This window comes from Balaenoptera borealis (genome assembly GCF_965194805.1).
Source record: "Balaenoptera borealis genome assembly, chromosome: 4".
Taxonomy (NCBI): Eukaryota; Metazoa; Chordata; class Mammalia; order Artiodactyla; family Balaenopteridae; genus Balaenoptera; species Balaenoptera borealis.
This window is the reverse complement of record NC_138861.1, coordinates 57664109-57684932: the sequence shown is the minus strand read 5'-3', so window position 1 is coordinate 57684932 and position 20824 is coordinate 57664109. Positions and strand designations below refer to the sequence as shown.

The 20824-nt window shown below is 39.8% G+C and overlaps 2 protein-coding genes and 1 long non-coding RNA gene across 12 annotated transcripts in view; 2 read left to right on the top strand and 1 right to left on the bottom strand.

Annotated features, from left to right (window-relative positions):
• Window positions 1-17950, top strand: part of SEPTIN11 (septin 11) — a 97819-nt gene extending 79869 nt beyond the window's left edge. For 3 of the 10 annotated variants that reach the window (XM_082389392.1, XM_082389384.1, XM_082389385.1), the window contains 3 exons: window positions 263-395; window positions 2782-2969; window positions 8770-10646. In XM_082389392.1, coding sequence (XP_082245518.1) covers window positions 263-395; window positions 2782-2969; window positions 8770-8794 — 346 coding nt within the window. In that variant the 3' untranslated portion in view covers window positions 8795-10646. Of the gene's footprint in view, window positions 1-262; window positions 396-2781; window positions 2970-6429; window positions 10647-10977; window positions 11577-11634 lie in introns of those variants that run through there. The other 7 variants (XR_014243742.1, XM_082389388.1, XM_082389386.1 and 4 more) reach the window with 7 other exon arrangements.
• LOC309627486 overlaps window positions 1-20824 on the top strand; it is a 564569-nt gene that overhangs the window by 206555 nt on the left and 337190 nt on the right. The window lies entirely within an intron of this gene.
• CCNI (cyclin I) overlaps window positions 18193-20824 on the bottom strand; it is a 31748-nt gene continuing 29116 nt past the window's right edge. The window contains 1 exon segment of the mRNA XM_082389397.1: window positions 18193-19766. Coding sequence (XP_082245523.1) covers window positions 19323-19766 — 444 coding nt within the window. The 3' untranslated portion in view covers window positions 18193-19322.

Here is a 20824-nt window from a genome sequence, read left to right as displayed (position 1 = left end):
TATGTAGCATACAGCTTGGCCAGTAGGAGACATCCCATTAGTGCTACACTGTACTTATTGCCTCATCTCTGGTTCCTGACGTGCTTGTCTTTCTGATCGCCACATAACTAAAAAGAAGATGGTGCCATTTTGTGTGTCCTTGAACCTGGTGAGTTGGCAGCCTTATTTATTTTGAGGAAGTGGCTGGGTAGGAATTGTCTGGACTGAAATTTCTTATCATGCAACTTCATGACACTGTCCTTGGTTTGTGGCTTTTGAATAGTCTTCAGGAGACATACGAAGCAAAAAGGAATGAATTTCTGGGAGAACTTCAGAAGAAAGAAGAAGAAATGAGACAGATGTTTGTCATGAGAGTGAAGGAGAAAGAAGCTGAACTTAAAGAGGCAGAGAAAGAGGTAAGCCATCTGTCCTTGCGTCCGGGGGAGACACAGACGAGACAGGCCTTCGTGCTGCTCTAAGCACTTGCTACATATATTCTATCACACGAGGGGCCTACTAACCTGGTACGAAGAGTAGGGTAGCCAGTCTTATCCCCATTTCACAGATGGTAACACTGAGTGTCGTAAAGCTTAAGTTATTTATGCAGTCACATACCTAGTTAGTAGCAAAGCCAAGACTAAAGCTAGAACTTAGGTTTCCAGACCTGATCCCACATTCCTTGTAACTCCATATTTCATCAATAGTGATGAAATGTAAGATTTGCAATTCTGGGACCATTATTGTCTCAGTCTACCAGTCAACTCAGTGAGCTAAACAGTGGAGGGCCCTTCGCCCCTGTCTGATGGGGGACGGGCTCCGTCCGCCGTGTCTGTGCTCTGGCTTCCCTCTGGGACGCACACCCCTGGCTCCAGTGTCCCGCTGACTCTAGTTCCCCGCGCCCAGCCCAGGGTAGCTGCATCCTAGAGGTTCCCATGGACTCCTTTTTTATTTCTAAAGAAGTGTTTATTGATTATTTGAGTTTTATTTTGAGAAGTTTCTTGAAACACAAAGTATAGTTTTTGGTGTATCACTTTTGATATGGAACAAAGTTGTTTCTAATAATTAAGCACACAGACACACAAATTATCACTTTAAAATATTTTAAGCACAAAATCTGCCTAAAACTGCACAGATGAATGTATATTTCATTATAATGCACCCATTATTTAAATTAAACCAAGAACTTAATTTAGTTGCCATTAGATGAATGAAGTGTGGAAACTTTTAAGGTCACTTGATTAAATGCATCCTTTTTACTTATATTTGTTCCTTATATGTAATACCCTAAATACACGGCTAAACATGTGCATAGAATATTATAAAATGAAATAACAATGAATATTTTCAGATGTACAGATTATTTCACATTATAATGAGTAGTAATTTGATCTCATTTTAAGTAATATTTTCATTATAGTAAGTTACAGTTTTAGCAGAGCTCAGAATTTAAAAGTCAATTCTCTTCAGATTTTAAAATGACCCAATTAATTCTTTAGCTGATATAGCTCAATGAATATTGCTCATTTTACCCTGTTAAAAGATAAACTGAGGGACTTCCCTGGCGGTCCAGTGGTTAAGAATCCGCGCTTCCACTGCAGGGGGCACGGCTTCAATCCCTGATCATGGAACTAAGATCCCACATGCTGTGCAGCGTGGCCAAAAATTTAAAAAAAAAAAAAAAAAGATAAACTGAGGCACATTAAAATTTATAAGAGTTTATCTGAGCAAACATCAATTGGAATCAGGCCCCATGGATTTCTGCTGTAACAGTCACCCCAACGAGAGAGAGCAAGAAATAGGTTTGCCTTTGATGCTAGATAATAAGAAACTTAGAGGTTATTTAAATAGGTAAGTACTCACCCTAGTTTTGCTGCAGAGAAAGGAAAGTTGAGCCTTATTTGCTGTTGGCTTTAAGTATCAAGTTGAATGCTAGGTAAAAATTCTAGAATTATCTAAATAGTAAGGATTTCCCCCTCCCTCCCAGTTTTTTTTTTAATGTAAATTTATTTATTTATTTATTTATTTATGTCTGGGTTGGGTCTTTGTTGCTGCGCGCGGGCTTTCTCTAGTTGCGGCGAGCGGGGGCTACTCTTCGTTGCAGTGCACGGGCTTCTCATTGCATTGGCTTCTCTTGTTGCAGAGCACGGGCTCTAGAGTGCAGGCTCAGTAATTGTGGTGCACGGGCTTAGTTCCTCCGCCGCATGTGGGATCTTCCTGGACCAGGGCTCGAACCTGTGTCCCCTGCATTGGCAGGCGGATTCTTAACCACTGTGCCACCAGGGAAGCCCCCTTCCATTTTTTGTTTCTGCATTGTGATAATTTTCTAAATTCAGTTTGTCAAGGGCCAGAAATTTCTCCACATACTCTTCTTATTTGAATAGTATGGATACATATATCTGTAGTCACTGTGTAAGTCTCTAAGTAAATATAGATTATACTTTTCAAAAAAGGACCAGAAGTAAAGAACTTTTCTTACCACTAGGGTGAGTTTCTTATTAGGACCATGGATAATTTTTATTTTCTTCTTTATGCTTTTTACAATGAAGACGTATTTTATTATCAGAAAAAGTGCACAGAGATTCCCCTTAGTGCTAAGCGATCCAAGTTTCAACAGTGTTTAGGGCCCCAAGGGATGCTTTTCACCACCTCGGCCTGGCTCAGCCCCAGACGGTACCTCACTCGTGTAACTAAAGCACGGGCAGCGGCACACGTACGTTCTGCTTTTGAACAGATCCAGGTAGCCTTACGCCAGTAAGCGTCCCATTCCCTCCACCAAGCTTGTCTTCCTCCTCTTCTCTCCAGCTCCACGAGAAGTTCGACCTCCTAAAGCGGACACACCAAGAAGAGAAGAAGAAAGTGGAAGACAAGAAGAAGGAACTGGAGGAGGAGGTGAACAATTTCCAGAAGAAGAAGGCGGCAGCTCAGTTGCTACAGTCCCAGGCCCAGCAGTCTGGGGCCCAGCAAACCAAGAAAGACAAGGATAAGAAAAAGTAAGCGGGTGTCACCCCCACGCAGCGGGGCCCTCTAACAATTTATTCCTCTTGCATGTCTCTACTTTTCCCATTTACAGACTGGAAACTGGTCTGTTACCAGAAAGATAAAAGCAAGAATTTTCTCTACAGTGCAGGGGAGACGACAAAGGTTTTTAAAGTATTTCTAAAGGGTACACAGACACTAAGTTATAAAACTTGACCACACGATCCAGCCATCAGGACTGGAGTAACCTGTCGTCTCCAGTAGCATCTTCTGCAGCAACACTAGGACTCTTGAGAAGACAGTGCATTTCTCTTCACTACTCTCTGGAGACAATCCTCACGGCTCTTGATAAAGAGCATCCTAAAACTATGATTGTTAGAATTATTTTTCTATTCTCTGTTGTAAGGCTTAAGAAGCCAGTCATTGAAAGTCTTGTTCTCAAAAATGAAAGATTTGGAAGAACTACTAGTGGCCACTAGTTTTCCCTCTAAATTCCACAAGATGATGAATCGTTTTATTGTGAAAATGGGATCGAAATGCCCGTTAAGACACCTCCACCAATTCTCAAGACACACCTGTACCCGCACAAAATTCTTTTTAAATATGGCCTTGATTTAAGGTGCCAAAGGGTCAGATTCTGCTTTTGAGTTGTCACTTCCTATGATACTCCAATAGCAGTGGCCTGAATCCAGTAGGAGATTTGGGCCTTCCTTGAAATTCTGCTGTGATTTGAAGCTTTACAGCAAATCACCTGAAAGACTAGGGGGTGGCACTTTATGACAATTACTATTGGTTTGACAGTAAGCACAGTGGTCAATAAGATGCCTTTGAAGAAAACCTTAGTGGTAGCTGGGTGGTGAGCCCATGGATGCCATCCTGCTTTGTCTGTTTAAGGTGTGGTCCTCTGAGGGCGTGTTTCAGGATTCCTGCTCTTCATCCTTAGATGCTAAGGTTCTAGGGCAAAGGCTGACAACTAAGTAAACAATAAAAATGTTGGTACTGGAGTAGGCAAAGAATTACATTCTTAGACATATATGGCAGACAGGATTGAGCCTGCACAGTAATCGAGTCCTATCCCGGGGGAGTGAGCTCGATAGTGGTGTTCACTTAATCTGAGTGAACGTGCAGACTTGTCCCCGAGGAATCTTGTTACGTTTCCTGTGGTAGAAACCAAAATGCACAGAGAAAGTTTGAAATTCTACTTTGCAGACCTTGACTTTCCAAGCTCTGAGCCAGCAGGAAATGTATGAAGAGAGGAGGGGAGCAAGCAGATTTTCTAAGCAATAGAAAGTAGTTGGTGTAGGTGAGCTGTGATTTGAATGGGGTTGGTACAGACCCACGTGGTCAAAGGACTCCAGGGGCCGAATATTTAGTTATGCTGGATTAATTCTGAGAGTAACAACTGCCTGGATTATAATCCAGTTCAAGAAAGCACTTTGTAGCTACACATGTTTGGAGAGCATCGATCACTAATGGTGACGTTCCCCATGCAGATTCAGAGATGAGTGACTCTTCCAGGGAAGACAAAACGAAAGCCATTTGGCATCATTCCCTTGTTAATCCAAACTAACCCAGGATAAAAATAGGTGGTGTGTGTGTGTGTGTGTGTGTGTGTGTTTGTGTACACATCTATAGGCATGAATGAAACAGGAAAAAGCTGCTGACTCACGGTTTAGGAAACCCAAAGTCGAGTTTTTCTTACCCTGAAGCACTAAAGTGCGTAAAGGTACATGTTTTAGAACTTAAAATGTTTATAGAAGACCAGCAATGTTCCAAGGATATTTCATGTATACTGGATGTGCCTTTAAGCAATAAAAATTCCGAGAGCTGACCAGTACTGTGCCTCCATTTTAAAAAGTATCTAATCACAGACTTCTCCGTGCAAGGAGGTTTTTCTTGTCCTATAGAACGTTTTAGGTTATTTTCTTCCCAGCCTTGGGCCTTAGCAGTGTATAATGCTTTTCAAGTTTATGTGAAGTGTGTGCGAATTCTATTTTAGCCTTATTTATACATTCTCATTTATTATTAATGGAATTAGACTTAATTTGGTGAGCAATAGTCACCAGATTTTGTGCCTGACAAGGGCGCGTACTTTTCGGTAACTTCTAGGTTCTTAAGCTTTTCCACACTTTCCCATTTGAACAGTGAAAGCAGTTGCCAGTTGGAGGCCTGAAGTGTCAAATTAAAAAAAAAAAAAAAAAAAAATCACTTCCCTTGCTGCCAGTGGAGAGTTTTGGTTAGAGAGGACCACAGACAGACAGTAATCAGGGTAACCAGAACAGTACTTGGAAAATAAATGGGAGGCTCTTTGCTCCTCGTGTAGCTGGAGGAGAGACTGGAGTCACCACGCTTGCCGCTTAGGAGCTGCTCCAGGGAGAGAATTTAAAAAGAGATGCGTATTTATTCACCTGCCACGCTTCCACCTTAGAGCTTCACTTCGTTTTTCTAATAGTTTTAAATTCCACTTTTTCTATTCTAATGACACGCTCCCTCTTTAACGTAGGTAAGGCTTTGTACTTCTCCTTGACCTGTTAGTGGCATGAGAGCATGTAACATTTCCTAAGATTACAGACAAGGTAGAACTAACCCTGGCACTGCCATTAGCTGGACCCCCGCCTCCTGCCATCTCTGGCCACCAAGTCACTTTCCTTGTTTGCGGCTACACCTCAGTGGTGGGGGTGCCCGAGGGTAAGCTGTTCAGTAGTTGTTCAGTGTTCATCTTTTCTGAAAACTTTGCACAGTTGCCAGCCAGCAGTTTGCTGGTTAAGATGCAACCATTCCAAAAAGAAAGTTTTAAAAATCTATCATTTTAAAACTGTACCTGGCATCTGATGACTATAGTTTACACAATCATCCACTCATCTTTTCTTTTTTCAAAGAATATTTTGATTCTTCCTAAGGAATGAAGCTGCATGTTTTGGACTTGCCTCAAATTAGACATGTAAATCTTGGACTTGGCATTGCTTTGTACCTAGGAGGGGGAAGCCTCCGGGCATTGCTTTAGCTGTAACCACATAATGATTGTCCTTTTTTTTTTCCCTCCCAAGTAGATTAATAGCATGTCCTCCATCCACTATATTCCAATCCCCAAGTTACTTGTTGAAAGACATTTATTGTATATTCAGTACCGACGTGATGCCCAAATCTAATAGAGAATGGTTTTGTGTTATTTGAGAAGAAAGTCAAACAGCAAATCCTTTCACTAGAACATGTAGTGGTTTCAAGAAGTCACTCATGAATTCTGAATTACCTGCAAATGGAAACTAACCACGTGTTCTTTAATTCAGTATTAAAATTTTGCTTTTGCTTGTCATGTAGAATAGCTTACTCAAATTTTTGGTTTTAATTTCTGTCAATTCCATAATCATTGCATGAGCATTCACCATCACCGAATGCTGGTGCTGGCGCTCCTAATTTTCCTTCTTTTAATTTATTATTATTTCTAACTTTTTTGTTTTGTTTTTTAACTTGCAGTGCAAGCTTCACATAAAGCCTGGCAAGCCAAGGATGGTCCGCATTCACCTGCTTTTGCAGTAATATTGTATCTCTGCCATCTGTGTCCTTTTATTTTGTTTTATTTTTATTTTTTTCCCTTTCCCAGACACCATATAACTATTAACTCATTTTGCTGAATGTTGTTCGGTGGTGGAAAATGATAGAACAAGGGGATAACAGCAAAAGCTATGTGCAGCCGGACTTTGTTTCTGGAAAGCAAATGATTTGCCTTTTATGCCTGTTCAGAGTGGCAGCAGGAAGCATGCCTGTTCTGTTACTTTTATGTTGCTTTGGACCAAGGGAAGGAGCCTAAATTGCTACATGTACGTCTGACAGGAAAACTTTTCACCGCCTCAGCAGCTGACTATAAACCTGAATAGCCATGACCACTTGCTCTTCTTGATTATTCGTCTCCATGACGCGAAAGGCCCTGAACTCCCTCTGTCTCTTCTCCACACCTGCCCCGAACCAAGGTAGCTTTGTATGTAGGCAGAACGGTGGGTAAGCTTTACCTGACTTTTACCCTTGCGTGGATTTTTTTTATTACTATAATAACATTATTTGGCCTGGGTTGTGGGTCTGTTCAGACTGACTGTCTCCTCTTATGGCTTTAAAAATGTGTCTGAACCCCTGTGTCTCAAATCCTGGCCAAGTGGGGTTGTAATAAGAAAATGATGAGTCTTTTCCCTTGTGTCAGGGCAACCTTGGCGCTCTCACAGATAGCCCTCTCCAAGGCTGGATCAGACAACCTCGTTTAGCAGAAGGATCTTTTACTAAGGATGATGGGCTTTCCACAACCTGCTTTTACTACTTACAAGATCCAGTATTTTCATAAACACGCCTAAGTCTGCTCTCAGTAGGCTGAGAGAGGAGGGCCTAATGACTGATTCCAGGATATCGAGTGCTTCTAATAACAGTTTTCAATAATTATGAGGAGAAATTTTCCAGAAATATTTAAAATAGAAAATCTGTTATAAACTGTATCATCTGCAGCACAAGTTTGAGGGGGCCTTGTCAACTTAAGGTAGAAATGGGAAGGAACATAATATAAACCCACAAGTCAAGAAAGCAGAAATTCAGCTTCACATCCAGTTTCCTTGCATAGTCTCTTTTTGATATTTGCAGTAAAGGCATGAAGGAATAGAACGGCTGGTCTTTCAAATCCAGTTGTCTTGAAGGAATTTCCTCACCTTTTCCTTCACCAAGACTAGCTCCACCTGCTCTTTGCGTTTAAGGCCCAGTGCCCCATCAACAAGGGTTAGGACTTAACCATATGGCAGGACATAGACTACATGCCAAATTTGTATGGAAAAGGGCATATCTAATCTCTTTTCTGTACTTTTCCTTTTTGAGGCTTATCCTTTCATTTCCTTCATTTTTCCCCCTCTAATAACAAGATACTCGCAGCTTTCTAACTCCGTAGTCTCCTGTTTCTTACTTGAAAGAATAACATTTCTCATGAACCTGATACTTCACCTCCGCATTTTCCTTTTGGCCTTCACTAGTCATACATTAATCAAATAGGATAGAATACACACACACTTACACACACTTTTTTTTTTTTTTTAATTAATAAGTCTCTAGTTGATTCCAATGAAGACTTTTTTCCCCTTCTTTTTATCCTCAACCACACTATTATGGGACAGAAGGAATGGTCGTCCATGAACTGATTTAGGCGTAATTAGGCAAAGTAAGAGATCAGTTTCATGGAAGCCGAAACTAAGCTGGGATAGAAACTGCAAACCAGAAGCAGCAATAGTGGTATAAAGACAGGCTCAGGAGCTACTGGACCAATGTTTTTGTTTTTGCTTTTGCTTTTTTAATGATTCTAGTCTGAAGCTGGCTATTAGGCGGCATGCTGATTCTAACCATGGGCTGAGTTTGCTCAGATGCTGTGCACCAGACAGAAGCTTGAATACCTTTGTTGTATGCTTGTTCCAGCCATTGCTTGTGTGAGCATTTTCGTGCCTTGTAACAGGAAATACACTTCTAAATTCTAAAAATGCATCACTTTAAAATTTTCATTTTACATGCATCACTAAAGCCTTTTTAAAGTGAGCCTAGCCACGAAAGGTATCCAGCTGACTTTTTGATTCCAAGACTGTTGATTGATTGGATTGATTTTTTTTTTTCCCATTAAATTTTTCACAGAAAAATAAATCATATGGAGAGTCAGGGAATAAAAAGTCAAAGAAAACATATAGAAGCTTTTTTAAAAAATGCATTGCTTCTGAACTTTTTTCTGCCCCTGCTCCCTGGCCCTATTTGGTTTGTTATTGCTGCCCTCTCTTCTTTCTGTATCTGTGCCTTTTTTCACAGTAGTCCTTGGCTCTGCACGGAATAAATGATACCCTCAAATCTAATTGGATGTGCTTTCGCCTTTGCATGTAAGTACGGCAGTAAGAAACCTTTGAGACCTTTTTGACTTTTTAAAATTAGAGAAACAAATGGGATAGGTGGATTTTTTTTTTTCCCTGGAGGGGGGTAGGGAGGTATTGGTTTGAGTATCCTTTGTTTTTTTAAAAAACAAACAAAAACCCTAAATATATTTAAAATGGCTCACATTTATATCTTTTCCCCAAGAAACACAGAGATTTGACTTTTCCTTAATATCAGTGTGCAAGTCAGAAATTACTAACCCCAGTCTGTGTTCTACACAGCATTGTGGGTTCATTGGATATTACAGAGGGTCCTTGGTTTTTTTTTTTTTTTTTGGTTTTTAGTGTTTCATTTTTTTTCTAGGTTTTTTGTTTTGTTTTGGTTTGGTGTTTTTTGTTTTTTGTTTTTTGACTGCACCACGCGGCTTGCGGGATATTAGTTCCCTAACCAGGGATTGAACCCGTGCCCTCAGCAGTGAGAGCACGAAGTCCTAACCACTGGACTGCCGGGGAATTCCCAGAGGGTCCTTGGTTCTGACTGTGTAAGTGAAGTTAGAATGAGAAACTACTACCTTCCACTAGAGAAAAAGCAAGAGGAACATTTTTTTTTTTTATGCTAGGCTCCCTTTATGATCGCTTAATTTTTGGTGATCTTGGTTTAATGGTCTTTCCCTTGTGCTAACTACTGGCAGGGAATCACCTTTTTTTTTTTTTTTTTTTTGGCCAGCTCTTGCTGGCCTCTCCCCACATCTTTTGTTCAACCATAATGACCATCTTTTTGCTTCTTCTGGACTTTAGATACCCATAACAGTTGTAAGTGCGGTAGGATGTGATGGAAAAGCACTTAGGAGAATTTACTGGCAGTTTAGAGACTATGTTTTCCCAACTTAGGCTCTTTATTAATTGGTCAAGGTTTTGTCCAGAAAGGGCACCTCAACCAGGGGAACATTTAACAAAATGCTGGGCACAGGTTACTCACCTTCCTCCTCTGCTTTGTGATCTCACCAGCAATAACACTTCACATCTTGTGCACCTCAAAGACTCGGTTTCCTCACTTTCTTGACATATCCATAAGTGTTTCATATACGAACTGTTGAATCGGATCTTTCAGCTGTTACCAACCCATGTCATACTGTCTCTGTGTGGTCCTACCAAAACTGTCCATTCAGATCCCTTTGCTTTCCCATTTGCAAGTGTCTGAAGTTGTCAAGTCTCAGCTTCCAGAAGTCTCGGTTCCATTGACAGGATACATATGTGATGACTCTTTAGGGGAAATGATGACGAACAAAGTCTAGATTATATGTAGGTATGAAGGGAATTTTTAAAATAAGTTGAAGATTAAGCTGTGAACAGCATTAGAACTTTGTCTATTTCTTAATTTTAAAATATGCTGATATGCCTTAAACTGTAGTTGTAGATCATTGTCATTTTGCTGTTTGAAAATAACCAATGTGTTTTTAAAACTGTTGTGTAATCTACTTTCAGTGTTAATGCAGAATTGTCATATATGTAAACTGCATGTTAGACACTTGTCTTTTTTAAAAAACTAAAATAATTGTATTGATGTGAAGCATATCATTTTTTCAAGTATGAAAGTAATCACTTAGCAAACTTGCTTGGTAATTTGGTGTCTGTTAAGGTAGGAGAGTGGCGGACAGGTAATCTATGCATATATCACTAGTGCCAAGACATGAAGTGGGGGAAAATATATTTTTACCCAAACATTGTGTGCCCTTTTGTGAGTTCTTTTTAGTCACTGTTTGATATGCAAATGTACACATGCTTATAATGTTGGATAAAAGAAGTGTAGGGATGAAAGAGTCTCGTGTTTTCCTACCTTGTCTGGACTTCAAATGTTACCATCTGGGCAGCACCAGCTCCTCCAAGATGCTTGCCACGTGATGTCCTGTACGTCATATTACTGTCTCTGCCACCCTTTCTCCCCGACTCCCGTCCCCTTCCACCCTGACTAGCGCCCCACTGCCCCAGCCGAGGCGTCACCCCCCACCTGGGCTTGAGGAAGTCATCCCTTTACTGACACACTGCTGTTCTTTCACAGTTTGTTGTAGAGAAGCTCCTTTTTCTTTTTTTTTTTAAGCCTTTTAAGAATCAAATTTGAATCTGAACCTTTCTTTTTTCTCTTCTGTAGCTTCTTCTTTATGTAACCATCCTGTTGACAAGCCCTACTCTCTCCTAATGGACATAGAGCATTAGAAGAGCAGGAGCTGTCTGTTCACACGTGTTGGGGAAGAGTTACCTCATTTCCACCATCGCCTCCTATTCTTTTAAAGTCTGGGTCAAATATTGCACTGCTGTTTGTATTTGTCAATGTCTGTTTACAAACCACTGCCCATAGTGGTTACTTAAGTGACTTATCACCACCAAAAACAGTAATACCTAATACTACTACTTAAAAGGAAATTGAGTGAAACAGAGAACTTGGGCCAAAACCCAAGGTAGCCCTGTGTTGGGATCCTCTTGCTTAGCTGTCATGTTCTTGAAGCTGCTGACCCAAGAACTCACGGGCTGAAGACAGCATGGACCCTAATCTGAGGGTCCACAGACTTGATCTCTTGTTAACAGCAGACCTCTGTCCCGTGAGTGACATTCTGAACGGCCCTATCAGGACCCTCAACCGTCAATCAGGTCATAAGATTGGGGCAACAATTTTCCTTCCTTTTGTTAGCTTTATGGGTTGTTTTGAAGTTTGGGATTTTTTTTCTAAACATTTGATATTGCATGAACAAAGATGGCTGCATTTTTTTAATTTGGAGTGTTCTATTGATACAATGTTTTTATTTTTCAGCTGACCGTCTGCCTCTTGAGAGAGAGAAGTGGGCATCCTTCCTTTAAATTCAGGAACCATTGTTGTTTTATTTGACTCTTTTTCTGTTACCTGCACCCCTTATTTAGGTTTTTGGGGTTTGGGATTCTGTTTTGGAAAAAAAATTTTTTTCCTACTTAGCCAGTTCTGGTTTATGTATTGGTTATTCAAACTTAGTTTTGGTATCAAAATTATGCCAATTTTAAGCTCAAGGGGAAATTTAAATGAAGTTTAAGTCACAGAATTCTGTTTAAGATGCTCTCCTCATCTCAGATACAACAACAACAACAAAATCCCTGTGCTGTCACTGGGATTTTGACCTACAAGTCTTAATCATGTTTAAAATGTGCCAGTGTTAGGTAGATGACTTTTCTGCCTCTAGGACTCAATTTATATTTAAAGGTACCTTAAAATAACTTTCTGGCCCATCCCTGCCTTTTTATTTATTGCGAAGCTCTTCTTTACCTTGTGTCCAGAGTTTTTGTGTCCTGGACCATGGAAACAAACCCCCGACAAGTACATATCCTGTCCCAGACAACAACAACATTAACTTAACGCTGGTTCTGATCAGGTGGCTTACTCCACTGTGTCTCCAAAAAAAAAAAAAATCTGCTGGAAATCACTTGAAATACACCCACATGCAAACACACACACTTCTGCCAGTTGAGTCTGTGAGTTCTAATGCTGACTCGTTTGTGACAGGCTATTTTATTAGCAGCCACCTCTTAGGTGCAGTTTTTGTAGTCAAGGTACAATTTTCTAATTCATTTCTATTTTAAGGCATGAACACGCATTTTAAGTTACCTTTTCATTTCATTACTTGTCAATAGTCTGCTTATTTCCATCATTTTTTAGCCCCATAGTAGGTGGATATTGGTGGAGTGAATTGCATTTGGTAAAGATCTTAGGAGTGTTCCCTTGTATTTAAGAATGGTAACATATGCTTCTGTTGAAAGGTGAAATGATGAAGCAAAAGTCCCTGCTTCTTGAATCATTTGATTCTTGGGAAGAGGTTATTTAGACCAATTGGAGGAGCTTGCTGGCAAGGGGCCTTCTTTACTTAGAAAGACACTATTATTAAATGCAATAAAATCAGATTCATCTGAGCCATTAAATGATTAAAATGTAAGAGTCAAGAGCCATCCCCTCCATACTACAGTGTAATCTGTAAGGATAGAAATCTGCTAATGATGTGACCGCTGGTTTGGGGGTAGATGGTGGGTATCAACTCCTTAACTGATGCTACAGCATGACATACTGTCAGCTTTGTAAGTTAAACACAAACGTCCTGTTGTGTGAAACCACTGTGATTACTAAGTACAACAATTGGATTTATTTTTAAACTCCTTTTAATATTTTAATATCAACTTTACCCTATCACTCATATTTTAAAAGTAAATTCTGCATCAGATTGTAAAGACATTTTTTGGGCAATATTTAAAAATCAAATTAGGCAGTATTTTTTTGTTTAAGTAGAGAAATGAGTAATCTATTTCTGCTATTCCCCTTTTAGTCTTCAGGTTGGAGGAAGTGTAATGGTAATCATCTTAATGGGAGGGGCGAGGGAACTGGCTATTACACGCAGATTGGCCTCTGTTCAGTTATCTAGGGAAAGTGGATAACAGACACCTATCCTCCATTGATTTGGCATTTTACTTAAGGTGGTTCCTTTTCTCAAGTGTTGATAAAACTGGTAGGTTCTCAGGTTCTCTTGGCTGACCAACTAAGAGATACGAATGATAAAAACTACTCGCTTATCCCAAGCTAGATTGTTGAAAAGCAGGGAGAACTGAGCCATCTGAACCTATTTCTATTGGTGATAGGCTTTTTATTTTTCATACAGTCTTTAAAAAAAAAAACAACCTTACTTGACTTCAGATACAGACTCGGCCTTATTGCTGAAAAGTGTAGTCTAGATGGTCTACTTGAGATAGGCACAGCACATGTATAAAGGAGAGACCTGATCTGAATTAGTATGTGCTGAGCTGGGTCAGATAAAATTAGGTCATCTTCCCAATAGGCTTGACCATACTTTTCCCCATCAACTGTACCTAAACGTCCTTCTTAGTTATTTTGGTTATTTTTCTGCCTATCATTGTCCCAGCTTATGGGTACAACTTCTGGACATCTGAAAAACTAAGTACATAATATTCACTGTATTTAAATGACATTTCTATGCAAAACCTTTTGCTTTGCAGATGACTGTCATCTTTCCACCCTGGAGACTGACAGTGTTGGCAATGTGGCTCATTTTGAAGATCCTTGTACTTGAATCCTTAAGACCATGGTATTTAGTCCTTGAGACTGATACCATCTGGCTTTCAGATCAGTCTCTTGCAAACAACTGGCACCCTCAGGGCTGGTGTAGAGGTTGAATATGTTAATCTAAAAAGACTAATTGCAAGCCTCGGTAGGTATCTGCTCACCTCGCTTTCCAACCTTCCTATTCTGACAGGTAGCTGTTTACAAATGAGGTCTTTTGGTTGTTAGTGGAACATCGTGGGAGGAGGTACAGATGAAGACTTCACATCTGCCTCAAATCAGTTATTTGCATGCTGTGAGTTGAATGGCATTTCAGTTCACTATGGAAACTTCCTTTCAAAATCATGGCACCTAGATCTGAGGAGGCAGAGGCTATTATTACAAGGTTGGTCCTTGTCAAAAAAAAAAAAAACTTGTGTATAGGGGGGAGGGCGCAGAGTAACGTTCCACGAAGAACTCTGCTTAACCATGCCTTCTCTGCACGGTGCACTGAGAATGCTGAAGCGTTGCAGTTCTAGCTCTCCTTGCCCTTTATTTATATCCATCCATCTTTCCCACCCCCCTCCCCAAATACTTTGTTTTATTCTATATACTGCACCAGGCCTACATTAGGTACTGTGGATGTAGCCACGCACTATGAATTGCATGTCTCTCTGCATACCTCAAACACGGCAAATTCTGGGGGTAAACAGAAAAGGTAAGCCCTTTCTATGCTAAATTGTGAGAGATAGTATTCTGAAAAGCAAAACCCACCCCCACCCCCAATTGCTTTTCAGTGGTTTCTTTCTTAAGGTTTGCCCTTCTTTCTGGAGTGTCCTCTTGCTAACAAAATAAGCTGTTTCTGAGAATGAGAAACCAGTTCAATGGGCCTATGCTTTTCTACACTGCCCTACTGTTGTGTAACACAGTAAGGTCAACAGTTTTGGCATCTGATCTGCTATGAAGGTTGTACTTCAAGAGTCAAGAGAAATGGAGAGGTTCAGCCTCCTGGAAACTTCAACACTATAGAGTTTTGTGCTCTCTTCAGATTTCTCTATCTGATAAGACGTTCTTGGTTACCTCTCATGACACCTTTTCAATAATCAAGAGATGGCACAGGGAGAGTTATGTCTGTGTGCTACACATTGGTCTTACATCATAAAAACCACTGCAGATGGTCCCTGACTTAAGATGGTTTGACTTACAATTTTTTGATTTTATGATGGTGTGAAAGTGATATACATTGAGTAGAAACCGTATTTCTGAATTTGGATCTTTTCCTGGGCTAGCAATATGCAGTTTGGATGCTCATTTTGCTGGGCAGTGGCAGCGAGCTGCAGCTCCCAGTCAGCCAATGCAATCACAAGGGTAAACAACTTAAACACTTAGAACCATTGTTTTTCAATTCAGTATTCAATAAATTCCATAGAATATTCAATACTTCATTATAGAACAGACTTTGTGTTAAATGATTTTGCCCAACTGTAGGTTACTGTAAGTAAGTGTTCTGAGCACATTTGAGGTAGACTAGGCTAAGCTATGATGTTCAGTAGGTTAGATGCATTAAATGCATTTTCGACTTAAGGATATTTTCAACTTACGATGAGTTTATCGGGATGTAACCGCACTGTAAATAAAGGAAGGTCTGTAAACTCATCAATATGGTGAGGGAAAGCTTTCATTTTAATTCCTTAATGCAAGCTGTGCTACAAAGCCTGTACTTCATCTTTTCTGTCCTAATGATTGGTCAAATCCAGCTCAAAATGAAAGCAGCAACCTTTTGGGAGTTGGCTATTTTCAAATATTCTCAATCATATTTCGAAGTTATCTTGCAGGACCAAACAATGAACAAGTATTAGGATTTTTAATTTGTAAAACTTTTTTTTTTTTTTTTTTTGGTACGAGACATACTTAGCCACCATCTGTCCCAAACCACGGCAGATATTGCTAATTTCCCTCAGTCCCACGTGCACAGGCCTCCTATGGCTTAAGTGATGTGAACTTGTAACTGCAAATGATGCTGATGCATTGCTTAGCAACAAGTGAGTGCTCAACTGCTCACTCCCACACAGTAAGCCCAGTTTCTCCCTGAAACTTAAAAAGATGTTCTATTTTTCTAAAAGCACCATCTAGTGGCCAAAGCTCAAAACATTATAAATGAGCATAGGAGACATTCTCCTGTTAACACAGTTTAAAGACTAGTTTCAACAATTTTGGAGGCTTCAGAAATAACAATTGTATGTTAGACAAAACATCGTATCTCAAAGCTTTATCCTTTATATTTGATAAGTCAGAAATTGAACCCTGTTAAAAATTCTTGGCTATGTGGACAATTCTCTAATCTTCAACCTGCTATGTCCCAGGATGGTTGTGAGGACATCTGGCACAGTACCTTCCCTTTCCAGTTGAAAATGTACAAACTACCTTAAGGATGAAGATAACAAGGCTACCCATTATGCTTGCTGAGCATCAGTGGCTTTAATCACATTGTGCTGTTTCGGGCAGTAATGCTCAAGGACAACTTACTTTCTTGTTTCAGGAACTCCAAAGGAGTGAATTAGAAATCCTGAAAATCCAGGTATGTAAAGAGAATAGAGAGGACATAAATACGTGTTGGTTCTAACAACATAGGAGAAAAGAAATAATACTTCTTCGGGGGCAGACGCCAATGTCTTAACTCCCTCAATAGCAGGAATGTAGGCTCAGATTCTCATCAGCGTGGCCAAGTGAGGAGCTATGCTATAGCTTCTTTCAGAGCCAAAGGCATGGCGTCAGGAACATTTCCAACAAATCAGTTGTATCAGTCTTTTTAACTGGCATTTGAGAGCACTCTCCTTTCCCAGCCCTCCCCTCCACACTAATGTAAGACATCATCTGCAGAAAATTCAGTTCGCCACAGATAACCAACTTCAACCCTGAAAGACAAGTAATTATTCGGCTACTCCTAGTAAGAGCTTCAAGAGCTAGAGCGTGCACTTTCACTTCTGTTGAATGGAGGATTAGAGAATAACTAATTTCTCCCATCATGTTTATTCCCTTGCCTTTGCAGAGCCTTTGTGGAATAACAGGTTTTCTCACCACCAGGAGGCACCAGGCAATTGTGATCCACAAAGCTCAAGTTTCCAAATCTTGGAAGAGAGTAATTGTGCTGTGATGCCAAGATTTAAGACAGGTATCTTGGGACAGGCTAATGAGAATAGTTTCCGGTAAAACAGGCTCTAATTTAACAGTAGGAACATTCTTAATGAAAAGTTCCACACTGTTCAAGAATGTTTTGCTTTTTTCTGTCTCAGTCCGTGAGTTCAGGCCCCAGAGCGCCGAAGTTCTCCAAGAGCTCATGGTCGCTCAGGTCTCTGGGACAGTGGCAGGGAGATGTAACTGAAAGGGTGCTCAGGAGGGGCTGGTCTCCAAAGTACTATCATTTAACTGATCTGTGGGTTAAATAAGCCTTGAGGCATGAGACCTAGCAGCAGCCCAACCATTCCAATTCAGTTTCCCATGAAAACAATACTTTTTTCCAAACTGATTTACCATCAGTTTTTGATTAGAAAGCCTCAAGATCAAGAAATTAAAATATTATTTCTAACTTCTGTACAATCTGTAGCAACTGGACCACAAATGAAATATTCTGATTCTAGACTCAACTTTATCCCTAGTTTTCTACATAACAAAAATGTTCCTCATTTGTTAAGTGGAAGTGGGCAGGGGGTTAAGTAGCATTTATTTTAATGATGAAAATTTGTAGTTGTGGACTTCCTGGAGCTCCCACAATTCAGGAGAATTAAGAAACAGAACCAGATGAAGATTAGGATAAGTGGGATTTTTTTATGTGTATCTGCAAAGCCAGCCTCATGCTGTCTTCACCCCCAAAATAGTTCATTCTTCTATATTCCTTCTCACTCCCTGTACTTACTTACATGTAAGTTTCCCTTGATTGGACTATAGCGGGTAGCCAACCCTACCATAAAAGAAAGAATTTAAAAGTCAAATGTTGACCGGAGAATACTCTGGCTCTGCTAAACCAGAACAAAATCAGTGGCTTAAAAATGACAGGTTGTCTAGATGATACGGGTCTGTGTCTGCCCTCACAGTTCCTTAAGCTAAGAATTTACTGTTTGGAAGGTCACAGTCCACCATGTCAAAACCTAAACTCAGTCACGTTTAAATCCCCCCTTTCTTCATGTTTTATTTTCTGCAAGCATATTAGGATTTTTATCATCTTCCGTAGTTGAAATAGCAGTGCCTAACTAATCAAGAACTTGCACTTCTTCACAAGCAGGAAAAAAAGAGATAAAAAGGTTAAGGACAACTTTTATTGCTACCAGAGGCTTTTATCATCAGTACATGGTTCTGACTGCAGTACCTTCTTCAGGCTGCACAGGGAGCTCAGGACCCAGAAGTCATGAAGAAAAATACAGGTAGGCTGGGGAGGCAAGGGGATTAACTTTTATCAAGAAAATCCTAATAGCTTAACATAAAACTAGGGTACTGAATTCAGTTATTACATGTTACAGACCCAAATCATAGAGCTGCCCCAACATCTAGACAGTCTCTCCTACTGATTATAAACGAGTGAACTGAACAGTTTTTTTAAAATCTAATTTTAGTTGTTACATGTTTCTTTGGTGAGCACCTGGATATATTAACTTTATCACAAATTCTATTTTACAAATGTCAAAAATGCTTCCAACAAATCTTAAGAGTGTCCTAATCACATGCCACTTTTAAGCTTCAATTTAAGATAAAAATGAAAATATTAATTTTGTTTCCAAACTCTAGAAATTGAAAGGAGACAAACAAAAATCAACATGGTAATGGGAGTTCTTTTTCTGTTACCAACTCTGATTCATAGGCAATTCTGAAGTACCTTTTTCAGATTAAGTTGAATTTGAATTATTGATTAAACATGGCTGTCACTGAAATAATTTGTTCACTAAATTGCTAAAAATAAATTTTCAGGGTTTCCTCATCAGTGGAAGTCAGGCTATAGATCAACATGCATAAAATTCATTTAGTATTCAAAGAAACAGCAAGCAAAAGCAAGAGGAAAATTAAATCAGGATTCTGGGACAAGGTTTGCTAGCTAGGAATTTTGGAACTTTTAAAAAAAAAAACACTGAACGTGAATTTCTGACACAGGGTAATTAATCTACATTACATTTTAGCAGAGAAAAGGGTGGAAATGACAAACACTACAAAGAAATTTTTTACTTAAAAATTTTTTGATCTTGAAGTTTACACTGTTTTTGGTCTTTAAGTGCTTAAATAATGTTGAATTATAATTAGCCATACAAGTCAACAGGTTTTTTTTCTGGCTTATTTAGAATCAGCCTGATAAGGTATATACCTTTATACAGCCTATCCTGTTTTCCATGTTCCCATTCCCACAGTAGTCTACCTTAGTTTGCACTTGAAGGTAACACCTGGAGCTACATGACAGAAACAGGCTGCAAAGGTGGACAAGGGGAAGTATGTCCCTCTTGCCTTGATAAATCAGTGCCACACACAGAACCCACATTTTCTGAAGCATTATCTTCATTATAGAGCCGTTTGATCCCATCATAGAAGTCGTCCACTTCCATTTCCTCTACTTTGCGTTTAGCAGAGGTATGCTTGCACCCATTGGCAGCTGGGAGATGATGGCAGAAGGCTGCTGTACCTCTGACTGGCACTTCTGGTTTGCTGTTGTCCTTGGAGAAATCTGGGCCTGGGGCAGAGGAGGGTTGTAATCTGAACACTCCTTTGTCACAGGTCACCAGGGTGTGCTTGAGGGGACGGTAGACATAAACGGAATTTAGAGGCAGGGAAGACTGCAGAGTAGAAAGGTGACGTGCCACAAGCTCCCGACAGTGGATCAACTGGGAGCTATCCATCTGAGCCAGGGGGAAAGAAAACACAAAGTTGATAATTAACATAGGCTGCTCTGTCTGTCATCTTTGCTAGCCACTTTTTCTCCCCGTGCCCTCTGCCCCCCAAGATTTCTCTCCCCACATCTTTTACCTCAAACTCGTCTACTCCTCCAGCCTATCATTTTTAGAAATTGTGTCCAAATCTGCATTTGTATTATAAACTTCTTTGGAACTTGAATTCTTTATTTGCACTTGTATGCTGTACATCTTCATGAAAGCTGAAATTATTCTCTCTTGTTCACTGCTATATATTCCAACATATGCTTTTGTTCAGGCTATCTCCCCTGTCTAGAAGGCCTTTCACCCTACCCTCTTTGCCTCTTCCAACCTCCTTAGTGAAGACCAAGGTACAGATAAACATAAAATCCATTAAGCATTTAAAGAAGCAGACAGAGGCAAGAAAAAATTTAAATAAGGGATGGGGAAAGGCTGGCTAAGAATTTTGAACAAAAGTATTTTGTTTTTAAAACAGTAAATGGGAACCTTTGACAAGTTATATTTTTGTAGAAAACAGCAGAATTGACAACAATAAGAAAAAACGTTCTTGCAAGTGTTTTTAATTTGGGAGTTTCACTAACTCCTTCTTATCCTTCAGGATAATTCAGGTATCAGTCCTTTCTGAAGCCACCCTTGACTCCCCTTAACCCCCCAACAAACCCAAATTTCAGGGTCATCTGTTTTTGTATCAACCTGTCATCATACTTACCACACTGTATTAGAATAATCTATTTAACCATTTATGCTTTTCTACTATAGACTACAAGATCCCAAGAGGTAGGCACTGTATCATGTTCAATTTTATTCCCTAAGTTTCTAGCACCAATGACTGTACCTGGAAGGCCTTCAAAATCTTACTTGTGATAGAGTCTAATTAGTTGCTCTTTGCCTTACTTTCCCTGCAATTATAGCTCTAGTCAGAATTCCTCTAGCAACATGTATTTCTCCCTATTCAAATTTCTTTAGCGGCACCCCAAGTGCCTGCCGGAAATAATCTAACCTCTTTAGCTTGGTATTAAGAAGGC